This window comes from Athene noctua, chromosome 28 (genome assembly GCF_965140245.1).
Source record: "Athene noctua chromosome 28, bAthNoc1.hap1.1, whole genome shotgun sequence".
In the NCBI taxonomy this organism is placed as follows: Eukaryota; Metazoa; Chordata; class Aves; order Strigiformes; family Strigidae; genus Athene; species Athene noctua.
In genome coordinates this window covers 2,436,389-2,457,083 of record NC_134064.1, presented here as the reverse complement: position 1 = coordinate 2,457,083, position 20,695 = coordinate 2,436,389, and the positions used below count along the sequence as shown (strand labels likewise).

General features: G+C 48.9%; 2 protein-coding genes and 1 non-coding gene across 10 annotated transcripts; 2 read left to right on the top strand and 1 right to left on the bottom strand.

The window, feature by feature from the left end:
* Nucleotides 1–239: 239 nt before the first annotated feature.
* PCYOX1 (prenylcysteine oxidase 1) lies at nt 240–4,832 on the bottom strand. Its single transcript, XM_074928451.1, has 6 exons — nt 4,741–4,832; nt 3,990–4,196; nt 3,338–3,512; nt 2,429–2,640; nt 2,052–2,204; nt 240–1,728 (listed from the first exon to the last, which is right to left on the bottom strand). The coding sequence occupies exons 1-6, from the start codon at nt 4,829–4,831 to the stop codon at nt 1,070–1,072; spliced, it is 1,497 nt and encodes a 498-aa protein (XP_074784552.1). The 5' UTR covers nt 4,832; the 3' UTR covers nt 240–1,069.
* Nucleotides 4,833–4,930: 98 nt separating this feature from the next.
* On the top strand, nt 4,931–5,001 carry TRNAG-CCC (transfer RNA glycine (anticodon CCC)). The gene has a single exon. It is a non-coding gene; the product is annotated as a tRNA-Gly (tRNA).
* Nucleotides 5,002–5,249: 248 nt separating this feature from the next.
* On the top strand, nt 5,250–20,167 carry TIA1 (TIA1 cytotoxic granule associated RNA binding protein). 8 transcript variants are annotated; one of them, XM_074928390.1, is made up of 14 exons: nt 5,250–5,439; nt 10,033–10,129; nt 10,587–10,685; nt 11,217–11,271; nt 11,443–11,475; nt 12,723–12,810; nt 16,426–16,501; nt 17,002–17,110; nt 17,578–17,673; nt 17,763–17,847; nt 18,459–18,582; nt 18,657–18,659; nt 19,043–19,182; nt 19,422–20,167. In XM_074928390.1, the coding sequence occupies exons 1-14, from the start codon at nt 5,414–5,416 to the stop codon at nt 19,543–19,545; spliced, it is 1,155 nt and encodes a 384-aa protein (XP_074784491.1). In that variant the 5' UTR covers nt 5,250–5,413; the 3' UTR covers nt 19,546–20,167. The 8 variants fall into 8 exon arrangements, with proteins under 8 accessions (XP_074784491.1, XP_074784489.1, XP_074784493.1 ...); XM_074928388.1 differs by lacking the exon at nt 18,657–18,659; XM_074928392.1 differs by lacking the exons at nt 11,443–11,475; nt 18,657–18,659 and having other exon boundaries at nt 19,049–19,182.
* Nucleotides 20,168–20,695: the final 528 nt, after the last annotated feature.

Here is a 20,695-nt window from a genome sequence, read left to right as displayed (position 1 = left end):
AATTCTGCTCCCCATCACTTTGAAATTCTGCAAAGACTTCCAGGAGACTTAATTTATTTAAGCAGATGCTACATTGGTGTTTGTTCAGTGGGTTATGGGTTCTTAATTGGCAAGAAAATTGTAAAATTCTCCTCTGTGAAGAGTGACAGAGTATTTGTGCCAAGCTGGGCTGCCTGAAAGTAGGATTTATTTTAAAAATAATGATTTTTATTTCTGCATCACAGAGTTGTGCAGGAAAAAAAGCCTGGATGTGGCTGGACTACACAGTCACAGAACAGCCGTACACTACATCGAGGCAATGGCACCAGCTTCCTCTCCAAACAGAACATTATTTTTAACAGCAATTTTCAGACATGGTTGAGGTATCGCAGCGATATTAGATACAATCAAGGGACTCAAGATTCTCATGAAAAGGGTTTTTACTTAGTCCAACCTAGTGGTAGGGTCAGGTCATCTAAATAATTAACACTTTCAAACCTTGACGAAGCAAAGGACGGCTGTGGTTTTGCTTGCTTACCACCCGTTTTGGCAACTCGTGTTTGGCAGAGCAGTTCCCCCACCCGTAAGCTGCTGGTTCTGGAAGCAAATGAAGCAAGCAGCCCCAGTTCCCATTGTGCTGGTTTCACCCTATAACTATCTGATAAACCCTTCAGAAAATAGCTGAGACAAAGAGATTCACAGTCAAAAAGGTGATATTCCCTGCCTGAAACACATCCAGAGAGGGAAAGCAATGTGCAGGGGTTAATCACAGTGATGCAGATCCTGAGTTTGGCAGTCTCCTTACTGTGGAGGGCACTTTTGGGGTCAATATGGCATTTAAAACCTCTTTCATCTTGCATAGGGATAGACTGAGTTTGCTCGAGGAAGGACCAGAGTCTGGGAAAGCTTTCTCTGCCTTTTCAGTGCTGTTCTAGTCTGTCTCGAGTGGACCGGGTGTCTCCTCAGCAGCCAAGCAATGAATTCCTCGTTTGTTAGCTCTAATTGTGGCTCAACAGCTACAGTACGCGAGCCCATCTCCGGAGGCTGTAGAGTGGATGTTGTGAGCACCTGGCCGTCGGCTCCGCAGAGCTCAAAGCTCCGTTTTCAGCTTCTCGTGTAAATCTTCCTGGTCAATCCTGTCGGTGTTCCCGTACCACCGGTGGTAAGCGAGCAGGGCGGTGTTTTTGGCCGCGATGACACTCATCTCCATGGCGCTGGCGGCCCGCTCGATGCCGTTCAGGTAGTAGATGTTGTCGTGGAGGACGATGGGAGGACATTTTTCCGGCGGGCTGTAGTGGGGGTACGCCAGCCACTTCTTCATTTTGACTGAGTCGTAGGAGGAGAAAAGCAAGTTAAGCTGCTCTTTGGTGAGCACCTCCTTCGAAAACACCTTCCAGACGGCCGACTGCAAGGGCAGCTTTCCTCCACCACCCACGTCTCCCACAGGAGACACCACCCCCAGGCTGTTGATGAACAGTTTGGGATTCTCCGTAGTGAAGATGGCACCGAGATGAAAGGTGGATGGATCCCGGTAACCAAAGAAGGAGGCGTTTAATCGTCCGTGCACGAACGTCGCGACGGTCTGGTGGTAAGGGTTTGGGAAGTCTGGGACAGGAGGGTTGAAGTTCTTGAAGGTGATGTCGGCCATTTTGCGGCCCAGCGGAGCAGCGATGACAACGATGTCGTACGTGTCCCCCGTTAGTCCCGACGTAGTGTTGTAAGTGACCTGGTAGAGCTTCATCGGGTCCCCTGGGGAGAAGAGCTCAGTTACCCTGCTCCATGCCTGCAGGGAATCCCGCTTGTCCCTCTGACAAAGCAGCTTTTAAAATGCAATCCCACCTCGGCTAATTATGCCTTGTTGCAAGCTGATGCAGCTTTATAAACTAGTCCCAGCTTAGTTGAGGGAGTGCTGCGAGCCTTGAGCAAAGCCCTATTTTCATCTTAAAAGACCCAGGTTGTTGCTTCAGTCTGCCAAGAGCTGCAGCTGAGCAGTGACAGAAGCCGAGGTCAGTCTCTGGCTGCCATAGCGTGATGTTCCCCGCCCCACCAAAGGGAAAGCAAACCCAACTCACCTGTGGGCCTGGGTCTGGTTTTTGGCTCTATAGATAAAACTGTACCAGGGATAACTTCAGCTTTGGAGGCGTAAATAAGGCCAGTGCAGACAAGTTTGTTCCCCCCTTTTACTGACCAAAGGCCCGATTCTACCCCTGCCAGAGAAACGGCACCTACAAGGAAACCACAATCATTAGAGCAGCTTGCTTGGCATCATTCTTGAAACAAAAAGTGGAAAATAGGGGAAAAACACATCTCTTTGGGGCACAGAACTTGCTGAAGGCCAGGGCTAAGCCTGTCGCATTAGCCAGCAATTTGTCAGAGTAAGAAATCCCAGCCCCAGGAATCCGGGTCCCTGGGACAGATGTCTTGGGAGGTTAATCTACAAAACACTCACCTACGAAACTGTTGATGTTGACGCCTTGCCCATAATTGACTCTCATGGCTGGACAAACCACCTCATTGATGAACTTCAGGGAGAAGCCAGCTTGCTGCATGGCTTCGTCGATGGTTTGGTTCAGCATGCGGGTGAAGTCGTTCCCTCCCAGGGCGTGAAGCAGGCGCTCATTACTGCTGAAGGCGTAGTCGTGCGTCTGGTAGCGATAGATCCTTTAACCGGAGATGAGAAAAAGGTGTTCACTCACTGTTAATGATCTCCGTTGCCCTTGGGAGCTGTGGAAAATCTCACAGCCCTTGATGGGAGCAGCGCAGCAGGGCTTGTCCTTCCAGCCAAGCTCTAGCCAAAGTGGTATATGCCTAAGCAGACCTGGATGTTTGTAATTCATTTACTGATCTTCCCTAACAAAAGCACTTTGCTCACAGTTATAAGTTTAATTTTCTTTAGCACCCAGGTGCGTCCCACACAGAATCCCAGAATCATTCCGGTTGGAAAAGCCCCTCGGGATCATCGAGTCCAACCCTCAGCCCGACTCCACAAAGTTCTCCCCTACCCCACATCCCCCCACAGCTCATCCCAACGGCCCTGAAACCCCCCCAGGGATGGGGACTCCCCCCTCCCTGGGCAGCCTGTTCCACTCTCTGACCACTCTTGCTGGGAAACATTTTCTCCTCCTGCCCAGCCTGACCCTCCCCTGTTGTAGTTTAAAGCCACACCTAACATGCATTTCCACTGCACCCTCATTATTGCTGTTTGACAGCTCGTATGTCAATGTTTTTTCTTAGAAAAGTGATTGGCAATGGAGAGAGGGCAACTGGAGTATCCTTTCTCAACAGTGATGGGATTTCACTGATTTTTACCACTCAGCAGCACGTTTTGCACCTTTTCCCTAGCAGGGGCCCGACATACCGCATGAACTTGTCCAGGATGTCCTCCACCCACATGTACATTCGCAGGGGGTTGAGCCCGTAGTGCCAGAGCAGCTTGAGAAGGTTGACGATGTACCAGCTGCTCTCCTCAAACACGAACTCCTCCCCGTTATAAATGCCTGCGAGGCTGCCGGGCACTGGGGCAACCGTGAGGCCTTGAGGAATGGGGTGAAAAAAAAGATAATTTAACGAAAGGTAGAACTTGCATCAAGCTTAACTATATTACGCCTCGATTTTAACTTCCTGAGACAACTTAGCTTCCCATTGGCAAGGGCGAGCAATTAAAAGATTGGATCCCCAAGATGTGGAAAGGGCAAATAGTTTTTGACCAGGAGCCAGGCAGTTATCTGCGGTGACTTTTGGACCTTTACAATGGAATTACTGCATCACCCATGGTGGGGGGGTTGTGTCCCATTTCCATCAGGATGCAGCTCTCCTTTTCCTGGGGGAGGGGGGGAATCTGGGGTACCACAGGGGGGTATATGGAGCAGGGGAAGGAAGGGTGACAACCAAGGCTTGTTCTTTATGGGCGTGTCCCCCCAGCAGAGTGGGAGAGCTGGACCCAGAGCACCCCTCTGGGGGGAGCTTGTGTGATTTTGGGGACAGGGTGTGTCGGGGGGGATCCCACTCACCCAGCTCCTTGACAAAGTGCTTCATGTGCAGGTTGAGGGGGTGGAGGACAGAACCCCCAGCCTCGTAGCCAGCCCCCTCCATCTCCAGCGTGGCCAGCCGGCCCCCCACCGCCGCCTTCTCCAGCACCTCCAGCCGCACGCTCCCCCCAAACTTCTGCCGCAAGAAGTAGGCCATGGCAGCCCCCCCGATCCCACCACCGACCACGGCTGGAAAAAACAGCACCGGCCATCAGTGCTGCCCCCGCACCCCCACAACGCCCCTCACACCCCCGCAGACCCCCACAGCTCCCCCCATCTCCACAGAGACCCACAACCACACCCCCACAGCCCCCACACACCCTCCCAGAGCCCCACAGCGCCCCACAGCCCCCCTCACACCCCCCCACTGAGCCCCACACCTCCAGAACCCCACAGCCCCCTTCACACACCCCCACAGTCCCCCTCACACACAGAGCCCCACAACCCCCCGAGTCGCACAGTCCCACACACACACCTCCAGAGTCCCACAGCCCCACAACCCCCCCCAGAGTCCCACAGCCCCCCCCACACCCCCCAGAGTCCCACAGCCCCCCCCCCACAGAGTCCCACAGCCCCCCCCCCACACCCCTCCCACAGAGTCCCACAGCCCCACACACACCCCCCCACAGAGTCCCACAGCCCCACACACACCCCCCCAGAGTCCCACAGCCCCACACACACCCCCCACAGAGTCCCACAGCCCCACACACCCTCACAACCCCCCAAGCCGCACCGATCTTGCCGGGGCCATCGCGTTGCGGCCGGCGGGCCGGGACGGGCAGGCAGAGAGCGGCGAGGAGCAGGAGGAGGCGGCGGGCCGGCATGGCGCTGGCTCGGCGGGCGGGCCCGCCCCGTCAGCTGGTTCCCGCCGCGGCGGCGGGGCCGGCGGTGCCATGAGGGCGGGCGGCGGGTTTCCGCCAGCCGCGCCGCTGGTGTAGTGGTATCATGCAAGATTCCCATTCTTGCGACCCGGGTTCGATTCCCGGGCGGCGCACCACTTCTTTTAACCCCCATTTTCATGCCTTTTATTTTTATTTCCTCGCCCCGCGGGGGTGAGCAAGGGCCAGACCCGTGCCCCGCTGTCACCGGGAGCAGCGTTACAGTTACCGGTTACCGAGCAGCGGGGGGGAAATCTGTGTCGGGGCGCATGCGCGGGGGCGGCGGCGGGCGGGAAACCGCATCCGGAGGCGGCTCGTCCCCTGCCGGGGGCGCATGCGCGTTACCGCCCCCTCTCGGCCGGCCGGGCCCCTTCGCCCGCCACCCGCCATCTTGCGAGGACCATTGGGGTTATTGTCCGCCGCTCGGGCTCGGCGGGGCCGGCGGCGCTCGGGCTGCCCAGGCGCTGACGGGGCCGCGGGGCCGGCTCGGCGTGAAGAGCCGGGGCGGGCGGGGGCGGCGGCGGCGCCATGGAGGATGAAATGCCCAAGACCCTGTGAGTGGGGAGGGGGCGAGACCGCCTATTGTTCCCGGCTCCGCGGGGAGGGGCGGCCCGGGCTCCCCTCACGCACGGTCCCTCAGGCCTCGGGCGGCGCGATCGGGCCTCCGCGACGGGCAGCGGCGGCTGTCCCGGCCCCTCAGCCGCCTTCAGTGCTAAGGGGGACGGCCCCCGGCTCCCCTCACGGCCGGGAGGGCCGGGGTGAGCCCGGCCGGGGCCGACCCCAGCCCCTCCGCCCGTCCCCCGCTATTCCTGTCCGCTGCGTTGTTTCCCGGTGGTGGTCAGCGGCTCTCTGGCCCCGGCCCGGGCCTCTCCAGCTCACATCTGGAGGGAAGGGGGCTGGGGAGATGTAACACACACACCCCCCCTCCCCAGGTACTTCCTCCATGCACGTTTTCGCGAGCATCTGGCAGAATTTTGCCAGCTCTGCGTTGTGTTAGCACCGTCAGCTCAGGGGATGGGAGGGAGGGGGCGGCCCTGGCCTAACAGCTGGAGCCCCACTGCGATGTTCAACAGCTTGATGGAAATAAACGGGGGGTGCCTATGAAATCGGCGCTTGTCCAAGTGTTCAAAGCATGCTGCGAGCCTGTTATTTCCCGAGGAACTAATCGTAGCCATAGGGCAGCTCCTCGCCTTGTTAAAATCATAAATGGGGTTCCTTTAATTACAAGCAACTTTTCTGGTGGTGTTAGGCAGCTGACACCCGCCGCTGTCAAGAGGCTTTTGGACTTTCCTGTTGTTGCTCCTGCAGCTGGCTCTGTTTGAAAGGCACAGGAGAGCTCCTGTGCACATCTTACTGATGTGTGTCTCTCCTTTTCTCTGGCATTATCTGGAGTGGTTTCCCTCGTTTAGATCAGGGAAATCACTGACTCCAGTCTTCCTAGTATATCTCCGTGTAAGCTTTGATCTCTGTTTCAGTCCAGGAGTTGAGGGGAGGAGAGACAGGAGGGAGAGGGAATCTTTCCAAGGCGAGGGGAAAGTTTCACCTTTGTACAGCGGGTGCACCTACCCCAAGGGTTGATAAATGACTTGGCTGAGTGACTGCAGGAAAACAAGACTCTTACGTGACTTAACGCCAGCTCCTCTGGTCCAGGCTTTCCTGAGTGGTAAACACTGTCTGCCTCCCTGTGTATACAATCCCGTTGTCTTTCTAGAGCGTGCATTTTTGGAACTATTCTTGGCGTCTGCAAACATGGTCAGACCTGTTGGCGTATTTGTGTGTTTATTTAGAAGAATGTTTTTCCCTGTCCCAATGAAACGGTTGTCTGGAGTCTGGTGGTCTCGGCCATACACGGTGTATGCTCGAGGGAAGGAATTATCTGACCCTGAGCACGTGCTGCCTGTTGCACAAGCACAGCCGGGTTTCTGAGCTGCAGAGCTGAGTATTGGGCAACATACCGAGAATGATATTTCTCTGAATCGCTCCGAGTGACTTTCTCAAGTCATACGGAGGTTTGTCACGAGCTAAATTTCACAGATTGGGTTTAGAATGAGCAGCTTGAAGGAAGAAAGCGCAGCTAAAACTAATCTTTCCAGCTCGGGTCTGAAGTGTGTGTTAAATATTTGCTTGCACAAGGATTTCTGTAGGTAGTGCTACAAAAATCACATCTGGATGTGGGTTACGGGGCTCCCTCCTTGGTTGTGTTGTCTTCCTGCATCGTGAGGGGCCACCAAAGTGGTCTACAAGTTGTGTGCCTTTTTCTTTAGTTCCTTTAGCAGATTTGAGTCATTTTTCTGAAACAGATTCCAGACGCTGTTGGAATTAACTTCTTGGTTTTGCCATTTCTACGTCACCTGTTTCTTTGAAGAGGGGGTGTTAGAGCCTTGGCGTTTCGTTAGGAGCTGTATTACTTATGTAAATGATTTCCTGGATAGGCAGCTCGTTTTCACGAGGCCAGTGACCTTCCTTGAAAGCCACTCTTCAACGGCAAAGAAGATGAATTTGAAGAGCGGTTACAAGGCAGAGAGTGTTTTTGAATTTACAAAGGCCTCTTGTATGCACTTTTCATGTAAGTGTGTAGATGTTTGTGGAATACATGCACTTCTAATTCACTTTATGTGTCTGAAAAGATGGAGAAGTGCTAACACCCAGTAGTTTGCTATTACTTTTCAAGAAGCCGTATACTGATCGCTGTGCAGCGGATAAATGGAGTTGTCTGCACAGTTTGCCTTGTATACTGTAGGCCTCCATCTGCAAAGAAACATCAGCCGACTCATTAATGAGAATCCAATTAGCAGGAAAGGGAGGGGTGGGAAAGGTGAAGGAGGCGACAGGACTGTCACGCAGGAGGGATCTCCTCCTCCCGTATTAGCTGGCCCTACCTGGCAAGGTCACTTTGGTACTCGGTTATTTCTGGTGTAACAGGCCCAGGACAAGGTCCGGGTGTGCTGGACCCTGCCCGTGTGCCAGCTACCTGGAAAGGGAGCAGCAGCAGCATTCCGGGGAAAGGTCCAGATGGTCAAACAGCTCGAGGGTAGCAGGGAGAGAGTACATCAGAGAAAAGAACACAGGGATTGTTGCTCAGGGTTGGGGGTTACAGCTCTGTGTTTTTCCCATCCATCTTGGTGCAGTTGATACTATGGCAGGACTTGCTTGTAGTTTGTCAGCTGGTGGCTCGGAGAAACTTCTCCAGACGTGCTGGCAGCAAGAGCAGGCAGCAGATGTATGCAGCTACGGGTAATGAGGTTACACTGACAAATAACACAAGAAAAATGCTGCCCAATTTGTACAATGTTAAGCTGTTTTTCTGAGTGACCAATGCGCTTTACAATTCCCCCTCTTTTTAGCGTTTTGTAGAACGCTTTTGTTCTGTGCGCCGTTCCTGCTTGCGTGGCTGATAGGGGATATCTTGACCACATCTGTGCATGAGGGGCTGAGATTTGTTTTTACCTTTGTGCGGAAGCAAGTAGGTCAGCATCTAGTGTGCAGTTACACATACTTTCTCTCCATGTGTACGTATAACTTGCTGCAATCGATCCTTTGAGAGGATGCATTCTGAAAGGTCTGGCCATGCAGAGATTGATGGGGCTGTCGGAAATCGCTTACCTAAATCCTGGCTTTTCTAGCTAAATCCAGAGTTCACCGAGGGAATGCTTCAGGAGATGCCTGTCTGATTATCGAGGTGAAAATCCAGCGCTAGTGCAAAGGTCAGGGTGTAGACACCCTGTCTAGGAAACTTTCAGTCACAAACAAACTGTTAATAAACTTAGACCTAGAAGGTCATGTGAGAGTCTCATCGCTTTAGTGCCTCAGCTATTCATTATCCAAATAGCGATAATATTACAAAAAAAGAGACAAGAGAAGAAGTCTTGCTAGTTGTGACCCCCAGTTGAACTTGATGCAGGCTAGAATGTCCCTGGTGTTATCGAGCACAAAGTTAATTGCCTTAATGAAGCTCACTGAACCCTCCTCTGCTGAGGGAAACCACGTCAGAAAGTTCAGGAATTACTCGCTTTGTTGAGCGAGAGGATGCCTGTGACAATCTGATTCTGGTGAAGCATGTGTTGATTTTAGAAAGGAGAATGCTTCTGAGTCCTACCTAAAATAGTTGTTCAGACTATTAATACACAGCTTGCTGGGTCATTTCTGACAGAAAAACAGGGGCTGTGTGTCTTGTTCTCCCATTCTCTCCTCTGCTAAACCAAATATTGGAGTGCATCCATCCTTCAGGAAGGCTGTTCGCAGCCTTGTGTCAACAGAAGGAGCGCAACAAGTTCCCGTTTTTGCTGCCTTGTTGTTTTCTTACAACATCTTTACAATTCTTGCACCAAGACAGGGAGGGTTGCTGATTTATTGACGTGGTTTAAGCAGTGCAATTTGGCTGAGGTGCTCATTGCAGAGGCCGTGGTTTGCCACGTAACGTTCCTTTGCGGAAGGGTGCTGCCACACCTTTGGAGTTGAGGTTTCTGTGTGTGCTTTTTTTAAAAATCCCGTGATTTGGGCTTAACAACAACAACAACAACAACAAATCCCCGCACCTGTGGATCAGGGATGATCTTCATCACTGAGAATGCCAAAATCCCAAATCAGAGCAGGGGTTTGGGTTGTGTTTGTGCTTAAGGAGGCTGATCCTTCCAAATGGAGGAGGATGAAGGAATGCCCACACTTGAGCATATGTGCCCGTGGTTGTTTCAGGCAGATCTAACACTTTGAAACGATAAGTCCTTTTTTAAAAGGAACTGACTAAATATTATGTAATGTGCTTGCTAAACACCAGGTTGAGCTACTCGGGCATCTAGGGAAACGGTGCCTGGTGAGTGGTGGTTGCGTGTGGTTATCAGAACTGCTGTTTCTATACACGGAAATCCTTTTGGTAGCTCGAGTTGTCCATATGTGGCTTTCTGTTCAGCTTTGAACCGGGGTGTGGTTTTAGGAATGCAGACCTTGGGTGGGAGTGAGGACAGGCCTTGTCTGTCACCGAACAATTTCTGCCCCATTGCTCCACAAGTCAAGATATAATCCTGCTTCACTTCGATGTCCTAACCTGGTGGGTTGGGTGTTGGGGGAACAACGTTGGGCCATGTTTGCTCAGTTACTGACGAGCGACTGGAGCGTCGGGATGAATTCTAACTTTGTATTCGATCCTATAGATACGTGGGGAACCTGTCAAGAGATGTGACCGAAGCTCTAATCCTCCAGCTGTTCAGCCAGATCGGACCGTGCAAAAACTGCAAAATGATAATGGATGTAAGAGCTTTCGCCTAGTGATTTTCATGTGTCTTGTAGCTAATGGCTTCGGGCCGTACTTGCGTGTTTCAGAATTCCACTGGAAGTACGGCACGACCTCGTTAAAGGGATGTAATAAAGCTGGAGATCGCAGTCATGTACTTTGGGCATCATTTCTACCTCATATTTGACGTTAAATTTAAGGATGGGTGGATGCTGCGAGAGGGAGTGAACAGGTTAATCTACGTGTTGTAGACCAGATTTGAAAAGTTCCTACTCGCATTACTTTTACCTTTCTAAAGCAGAACTGGAACCTCCTGGAGCGTTGTTAGTGCATTGACTGTGCTTTCTGTGTAGAGTAAGAAAGCCTGTCCATTTTGAGATGTTTAGATGTAACGAATAAGACGTTGAGTAGAATAGTGAGGGTACAGTTTGAAGGAGTTTGTATCGGTAATCCTTTGGTTGTTTCTTTTATCAGACAGCTGGAAACGATCCGTATTGTTTTGTGGAGTTCTATGAGCACCGGCACGCGGCTGCAGCACTGGCTGCTATGAATGGCCGGAAGATAATGGGTAAGGTAAGCTGTCATGTCTACAGGGTGAGTTGGAGTTGAAAAACAGGCTATCTCAGATGGTGCGGGTGAAATATCGCTTGAGACAAAGTGGATACGCTGCAAATGTTAGTCACTTCGTTTGGATGGAGGTCTTAACGTGACAGTACTGAGAAGAAAAGCTGTTCAGACTGTTGTAGGATGAATGCAGGGGGAGGTGGGGATGTAGAACTGCGAGGGCTTAGAGGCAGCGGGCACCATGATTGTTTTATATATGAATAATATCTGCTGACCTTACCAAGATAACATCCCCCTCTCCCCCTCCCTGCAAAAAACCCCACCCAAGCAAACCAAATCCCCAGACCAGGTCTGTTGCCCACCTTTGCTTTTGGAACGCCGTTTGGAAGAACGAAGCCTTACCCGAGAAACGTGTCTTAAACTTGAGCTTTCACCCCAAACTTGCACTCCTGGTGCCCCTGGAGCATCAGAATGAAGTGCTGGAGGTATCTGAGCTTAGCTGGGATTTGCTTGATCTAACGTGATCCCTGACGTTTGCAGGAGGTCAAAGTGAACTGGGCGACGACCCCCAGCAGCCAGAAGAAAGATACCAGCAGTAAGTGTCGCTTACGCTTTGAGTACGTGTTTGATTTGTATAAGTAGCTTTTAAACCTAAACAGTAAGCATCGTACAATTATATGCAGTAATGTTTTGATCGTAATCCTAAGATATTATTTAATGTGTTTGTGTTAATAAACTTAAGAACAAATCTAATCTTTGTCATCAGGTAGTACCGTTGTCAACACACAGCGTTCACAAGGTAATTGTATCTTCTTAAACATAAAATGAAATCTCTCAAGGGTATTCACTAACCACCTGAAGCTATTTATGGGGTTTTTGTTCATTATGAATTTTTTTTTTTTATGTAAAGACTTTCCTTTCAGTTCCCTATAGTGTCAGAAAGTGATCTAGTGCCCACTGTTTAGTTCTGCTGCTAACTCCAGCTGTTTGTTACCAGTGCCATTGTGGAAAAAAAGCCCAAAGCCCCCTTGTCCCCTGCTGTTGAGGCGGAGCAGCCAGCTCCCTGCAAGGCTGCAGCAGGCACTCCTGCACACAGGCTCCTTGGGCGTAGCTGGGCTGTTCCCAGAATTGGGCTCCATCGCTCACAGCGAGCCTACAGATCGCTGCTTTTTTCAGCAGGCTTTGAATTAGCTGGTGGGGCTAAACTGCATCAGCCTCCGAGTGGACTCGAGTTTCATAGCACAAATAAGTCTGTGTATTGCTGGGATGGTATGTGACATCCTGTTGGATTATAACGGAAAACTCGTTAGATACAGGACTTTTGTTTCTCTTTGGTGTGTGTTTTTGATGGCTCTGATATAAATTGAAGGGATTACTGTTTGCATTCTGTTGCCTTCAGTCTTAGTTCACTTGCACATGGATTCACATACACTGAATTCACATGGATTCACATGGTGTGTTGGCTGGGCAACCAAAATTGTTGGCTTTTGAGAACTCAAATGCTTTAACAGCAAACTGTTGCAAGGCAAGGTATTTTTTTGATTTGTTCTCACAACCTGTGATGTTAACCCGGACATTGTGGCTAGGTTCAAAACACGTCCTGCTCTAGAACAAGTGTTATCCTACGCTTCTTGAAACTGCTAGATGTTTCAGCTGATCAAGTGATCTCCCGCCGTGTCGAAGCTTAATACGAGTGAGCGGAGCAAAAGAATTTCGTGTAGTCGTGGCACATTAAGTAAATAGTTTCAGCCTTCGTATGGTAAATGCTGACTGGTCTTAAAAGCAAAGTGTAAAATACAAAACGTAAATGCTGTGTGTCACTGTAGTATCCTTAAAATCACTGACTTTGTAGCGCTGCCAAGCGAAGGATCTGTTACAGCAGCAGTAAATTCTGTTTCATACTAAACTCTAGTCTTCGTGTAGTCTTTAATAATGACTGGAAGGCTGTGCTCTGTGGGATTACTACGCTCTGTGTGCGTGTGTGCGCGTGTGTTCAGGGGTCGTCTTCAAATGCTAAGATCCTTTTTCATCTTTTTTCCCAAAAAGACCATTTCCATGTCTTTGTCGGAGACCTCAGTCCAGAAATTACAACTGAAGATATAAAAGCAGCTTTTGCACCGTTTGGAAGAATATCGTAAGTAATTTCCTAGGGCAAATAAACTAAAAGTTATCTCTCCTAAATGGAGGCAGCCTTATGTTTCAGTAAGTAAAAAAAAAATGAGAGTTGTCACAGTGCAGGAATATACATTCATCTGTTCATACAGCGACTTGAGTCTGAATGGCCAGGCATTAAGCAGGGATGTGTAACCCGATTCCTTTATAGTAGTTTGTTCTGCTTTACTAAAAAGTTGTATCCAACTTGCTTTGGTTTTATACTCCTTGCCTCCTTTGGCAAAGCAACGCTGGAAAAAATTGACTTCTAAAACCTGGGATTTGCATTTCATTGGCCCTCTCAGCGATCAGATCACCATCACGCTGTTCAGTTTGTGACCGAGTCCGTTTGCACGTTCACGTCTTTGAGAGGCTGTGGATTTTTTGTTAGCCGTGGTGTGCCGGCCACCCGTAGCCAGTGTTTTTGGTTTTGCCTTTTTTTTTTTTTTTTTTTTTTTCAGTTAAATTCCCATTTTCAACAAAATGAACCTTTTTTTAGCACAAGACTCGTTTGGGCGCCCGGAGGCTGCAGCTTAGAGTGGCCTCGAAGCGTTTGGCACTGGGTCAAGCGTAAACCCTTGACCTGAAGGGCTTGGCCCAAACCACAGGGCATCTCGGGTCAAGGAGTTGCACTGGTCCCCGCGGTGCAGAGCGGTGGTGTAACAGGTGAACATGTTACACACGGGGAGCGGTGCTCGCAGGTCTCCACCTGCCACTTGGTTGTATTCAGGGTGTAGCAGAGTAAGGAGCGGTTCGTTCATTCCATCCTCCAAATGTAAACCATTAATTTTCCTTGTAGTGTTGTCTGTACTGGACATTGAAGTTTCTTGATGGTGATGTAAGAGAACATAGAGTGCTTTGGAGTGTTGTGTAGTGAAGCATTTAATTGAAGTAAGTTTGTTTTTTGTTTTTTTTTTTTCCCCCTCAGAGTCCAGTGTATTACTCTTTTAATGCCAGCTTGATTTCCTTTTATGATAAGGTTTAAAAAAAAAAATTAAAAATGTGATCTGAATGTGACTTGCTTCAGACAACTATAATGCTTGACTGCATCTTTTGTAATTGTCATCCAGGAAATGCAGAGGGTCGGACTCCTAAGGAGAGTCAATTTATCCTCTGGCCAAATGTGGTCTGGATGGAAGGGATGAGGGGCTCTACAGTAGAGCTGAAGTGCTGGAGCGAGCGCGGAAGGGAGGCAGTGATAGACAGTGTTGGGGGGGCTGCGGGGGAGCTGTGAAAGAGAGTTCCCCCTCCCTGAGTCAGCGCTGGGTTTCTGAGGTGACGGTTCCGTGAACAGTCACCTTTTACAAACAGCCCCCCCCCCAAAAAAAAAAACAACAAACAAACCCCATCCTGAGCCTGAAGCAAAAAGTGACGGCTGAACATCAGCTGGGGGAGTGTCACGTCTCAGCAGACATCGGACCACGGTCCGTATTTTGAGGGCCATGCCCATTTCCCATTTTTTCTAGAAGAGCTTTCTGGACGCAGAGCTGTGGCTGCGTGCTGACGGGGAAGAGGGAGCGATGCTTTTGGGTGCGCAGCTGTAGAGCTGGCACGTGGCAAACTCGCGGTTTGCTCTGGCTCAAACTGACTGTCCAAAATGAAACTCAGTTCTTCTCCCCTTACAAAAGCAGTAGATTAAGAATTGTCCCCGTACTGACTCTTCTGAACTCTAGTTCCAAAACTGAGGGATTAAATAAAGCCGAAGGGACCTCGATTTTCTCTTCGTTTAAATTTAACCTGAAAAAATATTGCTACTGTTTCTTAAGTGGTGAATGAAGTTACTTGACTTTACCTGTTCTTCATTAGTGACTAGTTTCTGGAAATGTGGTGCTAATGGAATATTTCCTGATCTATTTATTTTTTTTTAACATTGTCTTTGTTGGTGCTAAACTGAGCTTTTTTTTTTTTAATGACACCGAGGTTGAACTACTGCATGATTAGCGCATAAGAAATTTTGGTAATTCTTTGCATCTGGATTTTTTAATCACTGTAAAAGCACACTTTCACTGTGGTTTCCTTTTATGCTTGCTGTACGCATGTTTTCACTTGTTCTCAAGTCTTTATTTTCAAAGTTTTCAGTTGAGGGTAAGTAGAGATGAGTTTTTCCCCCCCCTCCCTCTATAGGCTCTTCAGAGCAAACCAATCTAAGCTTACCAAAGTGGCTCTTCTCAGGCAATTTGTAACATATGACCCAAATTCTGACCTAACCCAGGAAGGGGGAAAGAAAAAAGGGGGAAGGGAGGAGGGGGGGGGTGTCTCACAAAGAGGAAAGAAATAACATTTCTGCTGTAGCCTTGGGAGAGGTATTACCCTTCGGCGACGGTGTCAGCGCTGCGGGCTAACACATGCCAGAATTAGGCTTACAATGAATGCAGCATTTGCAGTTACTGTAAAGGCTTAAAAAAAAACCCCGAGTGTTAACGAACCTTCTCTTCATTGTGACTTTTCTCGCCAGTCTTGGAATGCTCAATGTTGTGCACATGTTAACGCTAGTTTCTCTGAACCCTAGTATTTTATACAGCCGTAAGTTACACTGCATGACTTTCTGACTGGTTTTATGTTGTTGTTTCTGTTCTTTTAATGCCTGTATGTGTGGGGCGAAGGAGGGGAGGAGAGGGTGGCCTGTACTCGAGAGCATCTTGCCCTCAGCTAACTTGTACGCAAATTGCCTGAGAAACACTGTAGAGTGGCGTTCCACAAGTGGGGGTTAGCTCTTGTAGCTGGGATCTCTTTTTAACTCAATCTCAAATAATAGGGCTCTGGTTATTTTGCAGAGTGTCTCTGAAGAATGGACAGAATTGCCATGGCTAACTACAAGCTACAGTTCACAGTGGACAAACGTTGTAGTTTTCTTATTTACTTTTATAAATTATTTTTTCTTTTTTTTTTTTATATCTTGTAGATTCCAATCAGTCCTGTATGATTGCTGTTGTACAAATGCAGTTTAAATGATGTGTATTATGTAGTTTAAGACATGAATGTTTCGGTGTTTTATTTTCTTCAATAATTTCTGAAAATGTCAATCTCTCAAAATTTACAGCTGCCCACAGTCCAAAAAGGGGGTAACGAATTGACCCGAGAAAATTAAAGAATTCAGTTAACAGGCGACGTATGCCTTTTAATTCCTATCTTTTTTCATTTTTTCTATTTTAATATTTTGAATGAGTAGGTAGAATGTGTTGGCAAATAGCGAGTTTAAAAATTGCATGGTTAAAGAGAGCCATTCAGCTAATGTTAGTCAGCTACATGCCTTAAGTGATTCTTTTGAATAGCTGCTTTGACCATGCTTTGTGTCTTAACAGTCTGTAAAAGCATTTTGAAGCGGGAGCCAGCTGTCGTAAAGTACATACGTTTGTTAGAGAAGCTATTGATTTGCATGTTTACACAATTAAGTTTAATTTTGCTACTACCTGGCAAAGCATTAGTAAAGTTCTGTTTAGAAAAGAAGCCTTTTGCTTTGACTGTGTTGCTGGTGCAATAAACAGTTGACGTTAGTAAAGGTGAAACATGAAAATAAGCTGTACGTGTGACTCAAGTTGTCGTTTTAGTAAGGTCGTCTTTTGAAGGCGCTGAACTGGCTCTCGTTTCTGCTTTTTAGAGACGCGCGTGTGGTTAAGGACATGGCGACAGGAAAATCTAAAGGATATGGCTTCGTTTCCTTCTTCAATAAATGGGTAAGCGGCAGCGCGGTCTCGAGCGCCCCTGAACAGCAGACGATGAGTTTCCAGCAGCTGCTTCGGGGAAGGAATAGTGTCAGCCCCGATCTCTCCAGCTTCAGTTTCCTCGCCAGCCAAGGGAGAAGCTGCTCTCTCTGTTTGTTGAGACACTCTGCTATGGCTTTAGCATTTCTAAAGCACGTGGCAGGTGACAGCCAGCGCTGTACAGACGTGACAGAGCGACACTACGTCTGGTGTATATCGAGAGGGTTCTTAGTTGCACTCAGTGAGGCCTAACCGCATCCTTGACCCAGCGCTGAGGGATCTGGGGGAGTTGGGAACGGTCAGGGTGAGGTTCATGGTTGGACCAGAGGAGCTTCAAGGGCTTTTCCAACCCAGAGGATTCTGTGTTTCTTTTGAAGGAGGATTTCTTTGACACGTTGCAAATGGCGGGCACGGGGGGGTGTCACAAAAGGAGGAGATGCAGACAGTGGGGTTTTCTTCTCTCTCGTGGACAGGACGCAGAGAATGCGATTCAGCAGATGGGTGGTCAGTGGCTCGGTGGAAGGCAAATCAGAACAAACTGGGCGACAAGAAAACCTCCGGCTCCAAAGAGTACATATGAAAGTAGGTTCTCCATTATTTGCGTCTTTGCAAACCTCCCACCACGCGCGGGAGGAGGAAGAGACAGGGGTGAGCTGCACGGAGATTCTGGGAGAGGGGAAAGCGGATACAAAAGGCAGAGGCGCTCTCAGACACTTTCAAACCTCCCAGATAAAGCAGCTTCCTGAGCTGCAGCGGCTGTGTTACCGCTGCGGGGGGGACGCTTTTGGCTGCTGTGCACTCAGGTTGGAAGCTTGCTTTTTCTCTGGCTTTTTAACTTTGCTCCCTCGCTTTTAGGGCTTTCTATTGTGATACAAAGTAGGACTGTGCCAAAGAAAGCGTTTCCGTTGGAGCCGTTTTAAATTAGGTATATCGGACCTGCTTGATAGGTGTTTGCAGATTGCGCTTGACATCTCGTGCCACCCAGGAATTAGAATTTCTACGTAATGTGTGTCCGATCCACTGAAAAGCTCTGTAAAAATCTCTTTAAGCAAACGCCAAACAACTGTCTTACGACGATGTGGTCAATCAGTCCAGCCCGAGCAACTGCACTGTATACTGCGGAGGTGTTACTTCAGGACTGACAGGTATCGTGGCTTCAAATCCCCATCGCGTTCAAACTCTGAATGACAACTGCAGTCGCCTCATTTTGCTGCTCTGTTTCTTCCTGCTTTAGAACAGCTCATGCGCCAGACCTTTTCTCCCTTCGGGCAGATAATGGAAATTCGAGTCTTCCCGGATAAAGGCTACTCCTTTGTACGGTAGGCTTTGCCTGTTGGTGAATTTAAGGAGAATTACGGGTTCGCAGGCTTTTGGTGTTGGTGGAGCACGGGTGGGTGTGTGCCTGGCTGGGGGCTGCGCTTTGCAGCAGCCCTCTGACTGCAGCCTGATCTGCGGAGAGTTACGGTGTGTAACGCTCTGGGCAGGAGCAGGAAAAACCCCTGAAGACGGTCTAGTGTGGTGCAGGGAGAGATCTCTGTCTGTTCCTCGTGTGGAATTTCACAGTGGCGTTACTGGGGCACGCGGTCGAGTTTTAGAGTCTTTTCCAGCAGCATCCTCATCTCTTTGTTGACAACAACAAAATAACAAAAATAACAGGTAACAAAATACCAGATAACAAGATAACAGATCACAACAAATCATTGTAAATTGACTTGGTCTCCTTGCCACTGAATATTCCAGTTTGTTGAGGGAGAATTAGGACACCGAGACAGGAAAAGTGGCCGTAGCGTCCCTGCTGTCTGCTCTGAGGGTGACAGGAGATAACTTTCTGCAGCCAGGCTGGCGTCCCAACAGAGCCCAGATCTCTCAGGGTTACTCCTGGCTGTCACTCACCGAGTTGTTTATATCTCCACGACTTCTATTTCGACAGGTTTAACTCTCATGAGAGCGCCGCGCACGCCATCGTTTCCGTCAACGGAACAACTATAGAAGGACACGTAGTGAAGTGCTACTGGGGCAAGGAGACACCAGACATGATCAGTCCGGTCCAGCAGGTCAGAACTTTTCTGCTAAAAACAATGGCTTTGCTAATTAGTCTTTGCTAGAAACCCGTTAAGTGGCTGTAAAGGCTGTGCGCATGCTGGCTAGAGGGAAAATTCTGATGTAAAATTCTGGAGAAAGCTTGCAGAATACTGTCCAGCTTCTGGCAGAGCTTCTAAGGTGGACGGAGCTGCTGCTCCCGTTCCCTGGATCTCTGCGGATATTTGAGATGACAACTATATCAGTGACTGGGGGGGCAACAGGACGCTCTGGTAATTAAATGCTCTAGTAATTAAACGCTCTAGTAATTAAACTCAAAAGGAGTGCCCAACTGAACGTTTGCATAGCCGTTGCGGTCTTGGTTTAGCCAGCAGACTCACAAGCCCCCCTCAAAGCCAGACTCAGCAGGCGGGTGATGGAAATCACCGCTTTCTTAGGCCCCGCTTAACTAACCCTGGGTGTTTGTCCTTGCAGAACCAGATCAGCTACCCGCCGGCCTACGGGCAGTGGGGCCAGTGGTACGGCAACGCCCAGATCGGGCAGTATGTGCCCAACGGCTGGCAGGTCCCCGCCTACGGGATGTACGGGCAAGCGTGGAATCAGCAGGGCTTTAAGTGAGTATTTGAGGGGGGGGGGGATGGTTTTTTGTCCCCCCCGGGGAGGTGACAGAGCCAGTAGCAACGTAAAAGCTGCCGAGACGTGGGATGGGGATGGTGCAGATCCAGGACGGCCCCACCACCCACTCGGGCACCGTCTCTGTTTAATTCTCCCTCGTTCCTGACACATTTACCTAACGAACTGGGGTTTGTTTTTTGTTTGTTTGGGGTTTTTTTTGTTCCCAAACCCCTGACAGTCAGACGCAGTCGTCAGCAGCGTGGATGGGTGCCAACTACAGCGTGCAGCCTCCCCAGGGGCAGAACGGGAGCGTGATCACCAACCAAACGGGATACCGCGTGGCGGGCTTCGAAACGCCGTGAGGAGGAGGAGGAGGAGGAGCAGGAGGGGACTCCCAGCGCTGTCAGCCGCTGAGATTTGCCAGATCGAGCGTCGGATACGATGTATTTATTTAAGAGAGAGAGAGAAACACACACACACACACACAAAAAAAAAAAACCCACACACAAAAAAAAAAGCATTTTTAATCATGAAATTGTCATCCGCATTGTTTAAAAACGAAACAAAAAAAAAAAAAAATCACACAAAACGAGATGCTGGATGTCTGCCAACTTTTGCCTTCTTTTTCCTCCTTTATGTGTTTCTTAAGATCCACGTTTTTGAAACACAGCAAATGCAGGGACTACTGCCGCTGAAAATTGGGGCAGCAAATTGCACAATGTCAACGTTTTTGTTTTTCTTTTCTTTCCTCGGAAGTAGCGTGCCGTTCTAGTTTGCATTCCGAATGATTTAAAATGTATTATAAACCGTTGTACAAAAAAAAAAAAAAAAAAAAAAAAAAAAGCCAAAAGCGTGCGAATCCTGAAGGCGCCGCGTCTTCAGCCTTTGCACCGTCTGTTTTAAAAAAGCCTCTTGTATAAAGCCTCCATCTCTCCGCTTTTGTTACACCGGGTTTTTTCGACGATAAATTATTAGTTTACATCATTTTTTTTGTATCTCAGCGTGTTTTTCAGGGTCGTTTTTTTGCCTTACGAAGGGGAAAGGGGGACGCTCAGCGGGATGGCCCCCTCCTGAGCGAGGATTTCCACCCTGGGACAGCGAAAAAAGCCTGTTGTTAAAAATGTGACAAAATTCCTACGAACCAGCCGGGTTGTTGTTTTGTGGGTTTTTTTTTTTTTTTTTCTTTTTACCGATTTCTACATTTACATGTACTGATTATGTAAAATATTTTAGCAAATTAATATTTTGCACAACCGTTAGCCACCTTTGTACGTTTCCTTATTTAAAGGCAGGATGCTGAGCCCTTTGACGCGAGTTATGCCTCAAATCTTCCGGTTTTTAATTTTTATTTTGGCATGTGGATATCGAATACACACTCTGGTACTCCTGGAAAACAAAAGTTACACCTCTCTGGGTTTTACATAATTGTATAAAATTTCCCCACTTGTGGCATGCTGGGAGTTGAATTTCACCCAGGTAACAAAAGGCAACGGGAGCTCTGCCATGTTCAGA

Excerpts from the sequence above, each read along its gene's own strand:
- PCYOX1 (XM_074928451.1), bottom strand. The coding sequence starts at position 4,831 with ATGCCGGCCCGCCGCCTCCTCCTGCTCCTCGCCGCTCTCTGCCTGCCC. Across the intron at positions 4,197-4,740 it reads CGATGGCCCCGGCAAGATCG|CCGTGGTCGGTGGTGGGATC; the intron begins GTGCGGCTTGGG and ends TGTTTTTTCCAG. Across the intron at positions 2,205-2,428 it reads CAACATCAACAGTTTCGTAG|GTGCCGTTTCTCTGGCAGGG; the intron begins GTGAGTGTTTTG and ends GTTTCCTTGTAG.
- TIA1 (XM_074928390.1), top strand. The coding sequence starts at position 5,414 with ATGGAGGATGAAATGCCCAAGACCCT. Across the intron at positions 10,130-10,586 it reads ACTGCAAAATGATAATGGAT|ACAGCTGGAAACGATCCGTA; the intron begins GTAAGAGCTTTC and ends TTCTTTTATCAG. Across the intron at positions 17,674-17,762 it reads TGTTACTTCAGGACTGACAG|AACAGCTCATGCGCCAGACC; the intron begins GTATCGTGGCTT and ends TTCCTGCTTTAG.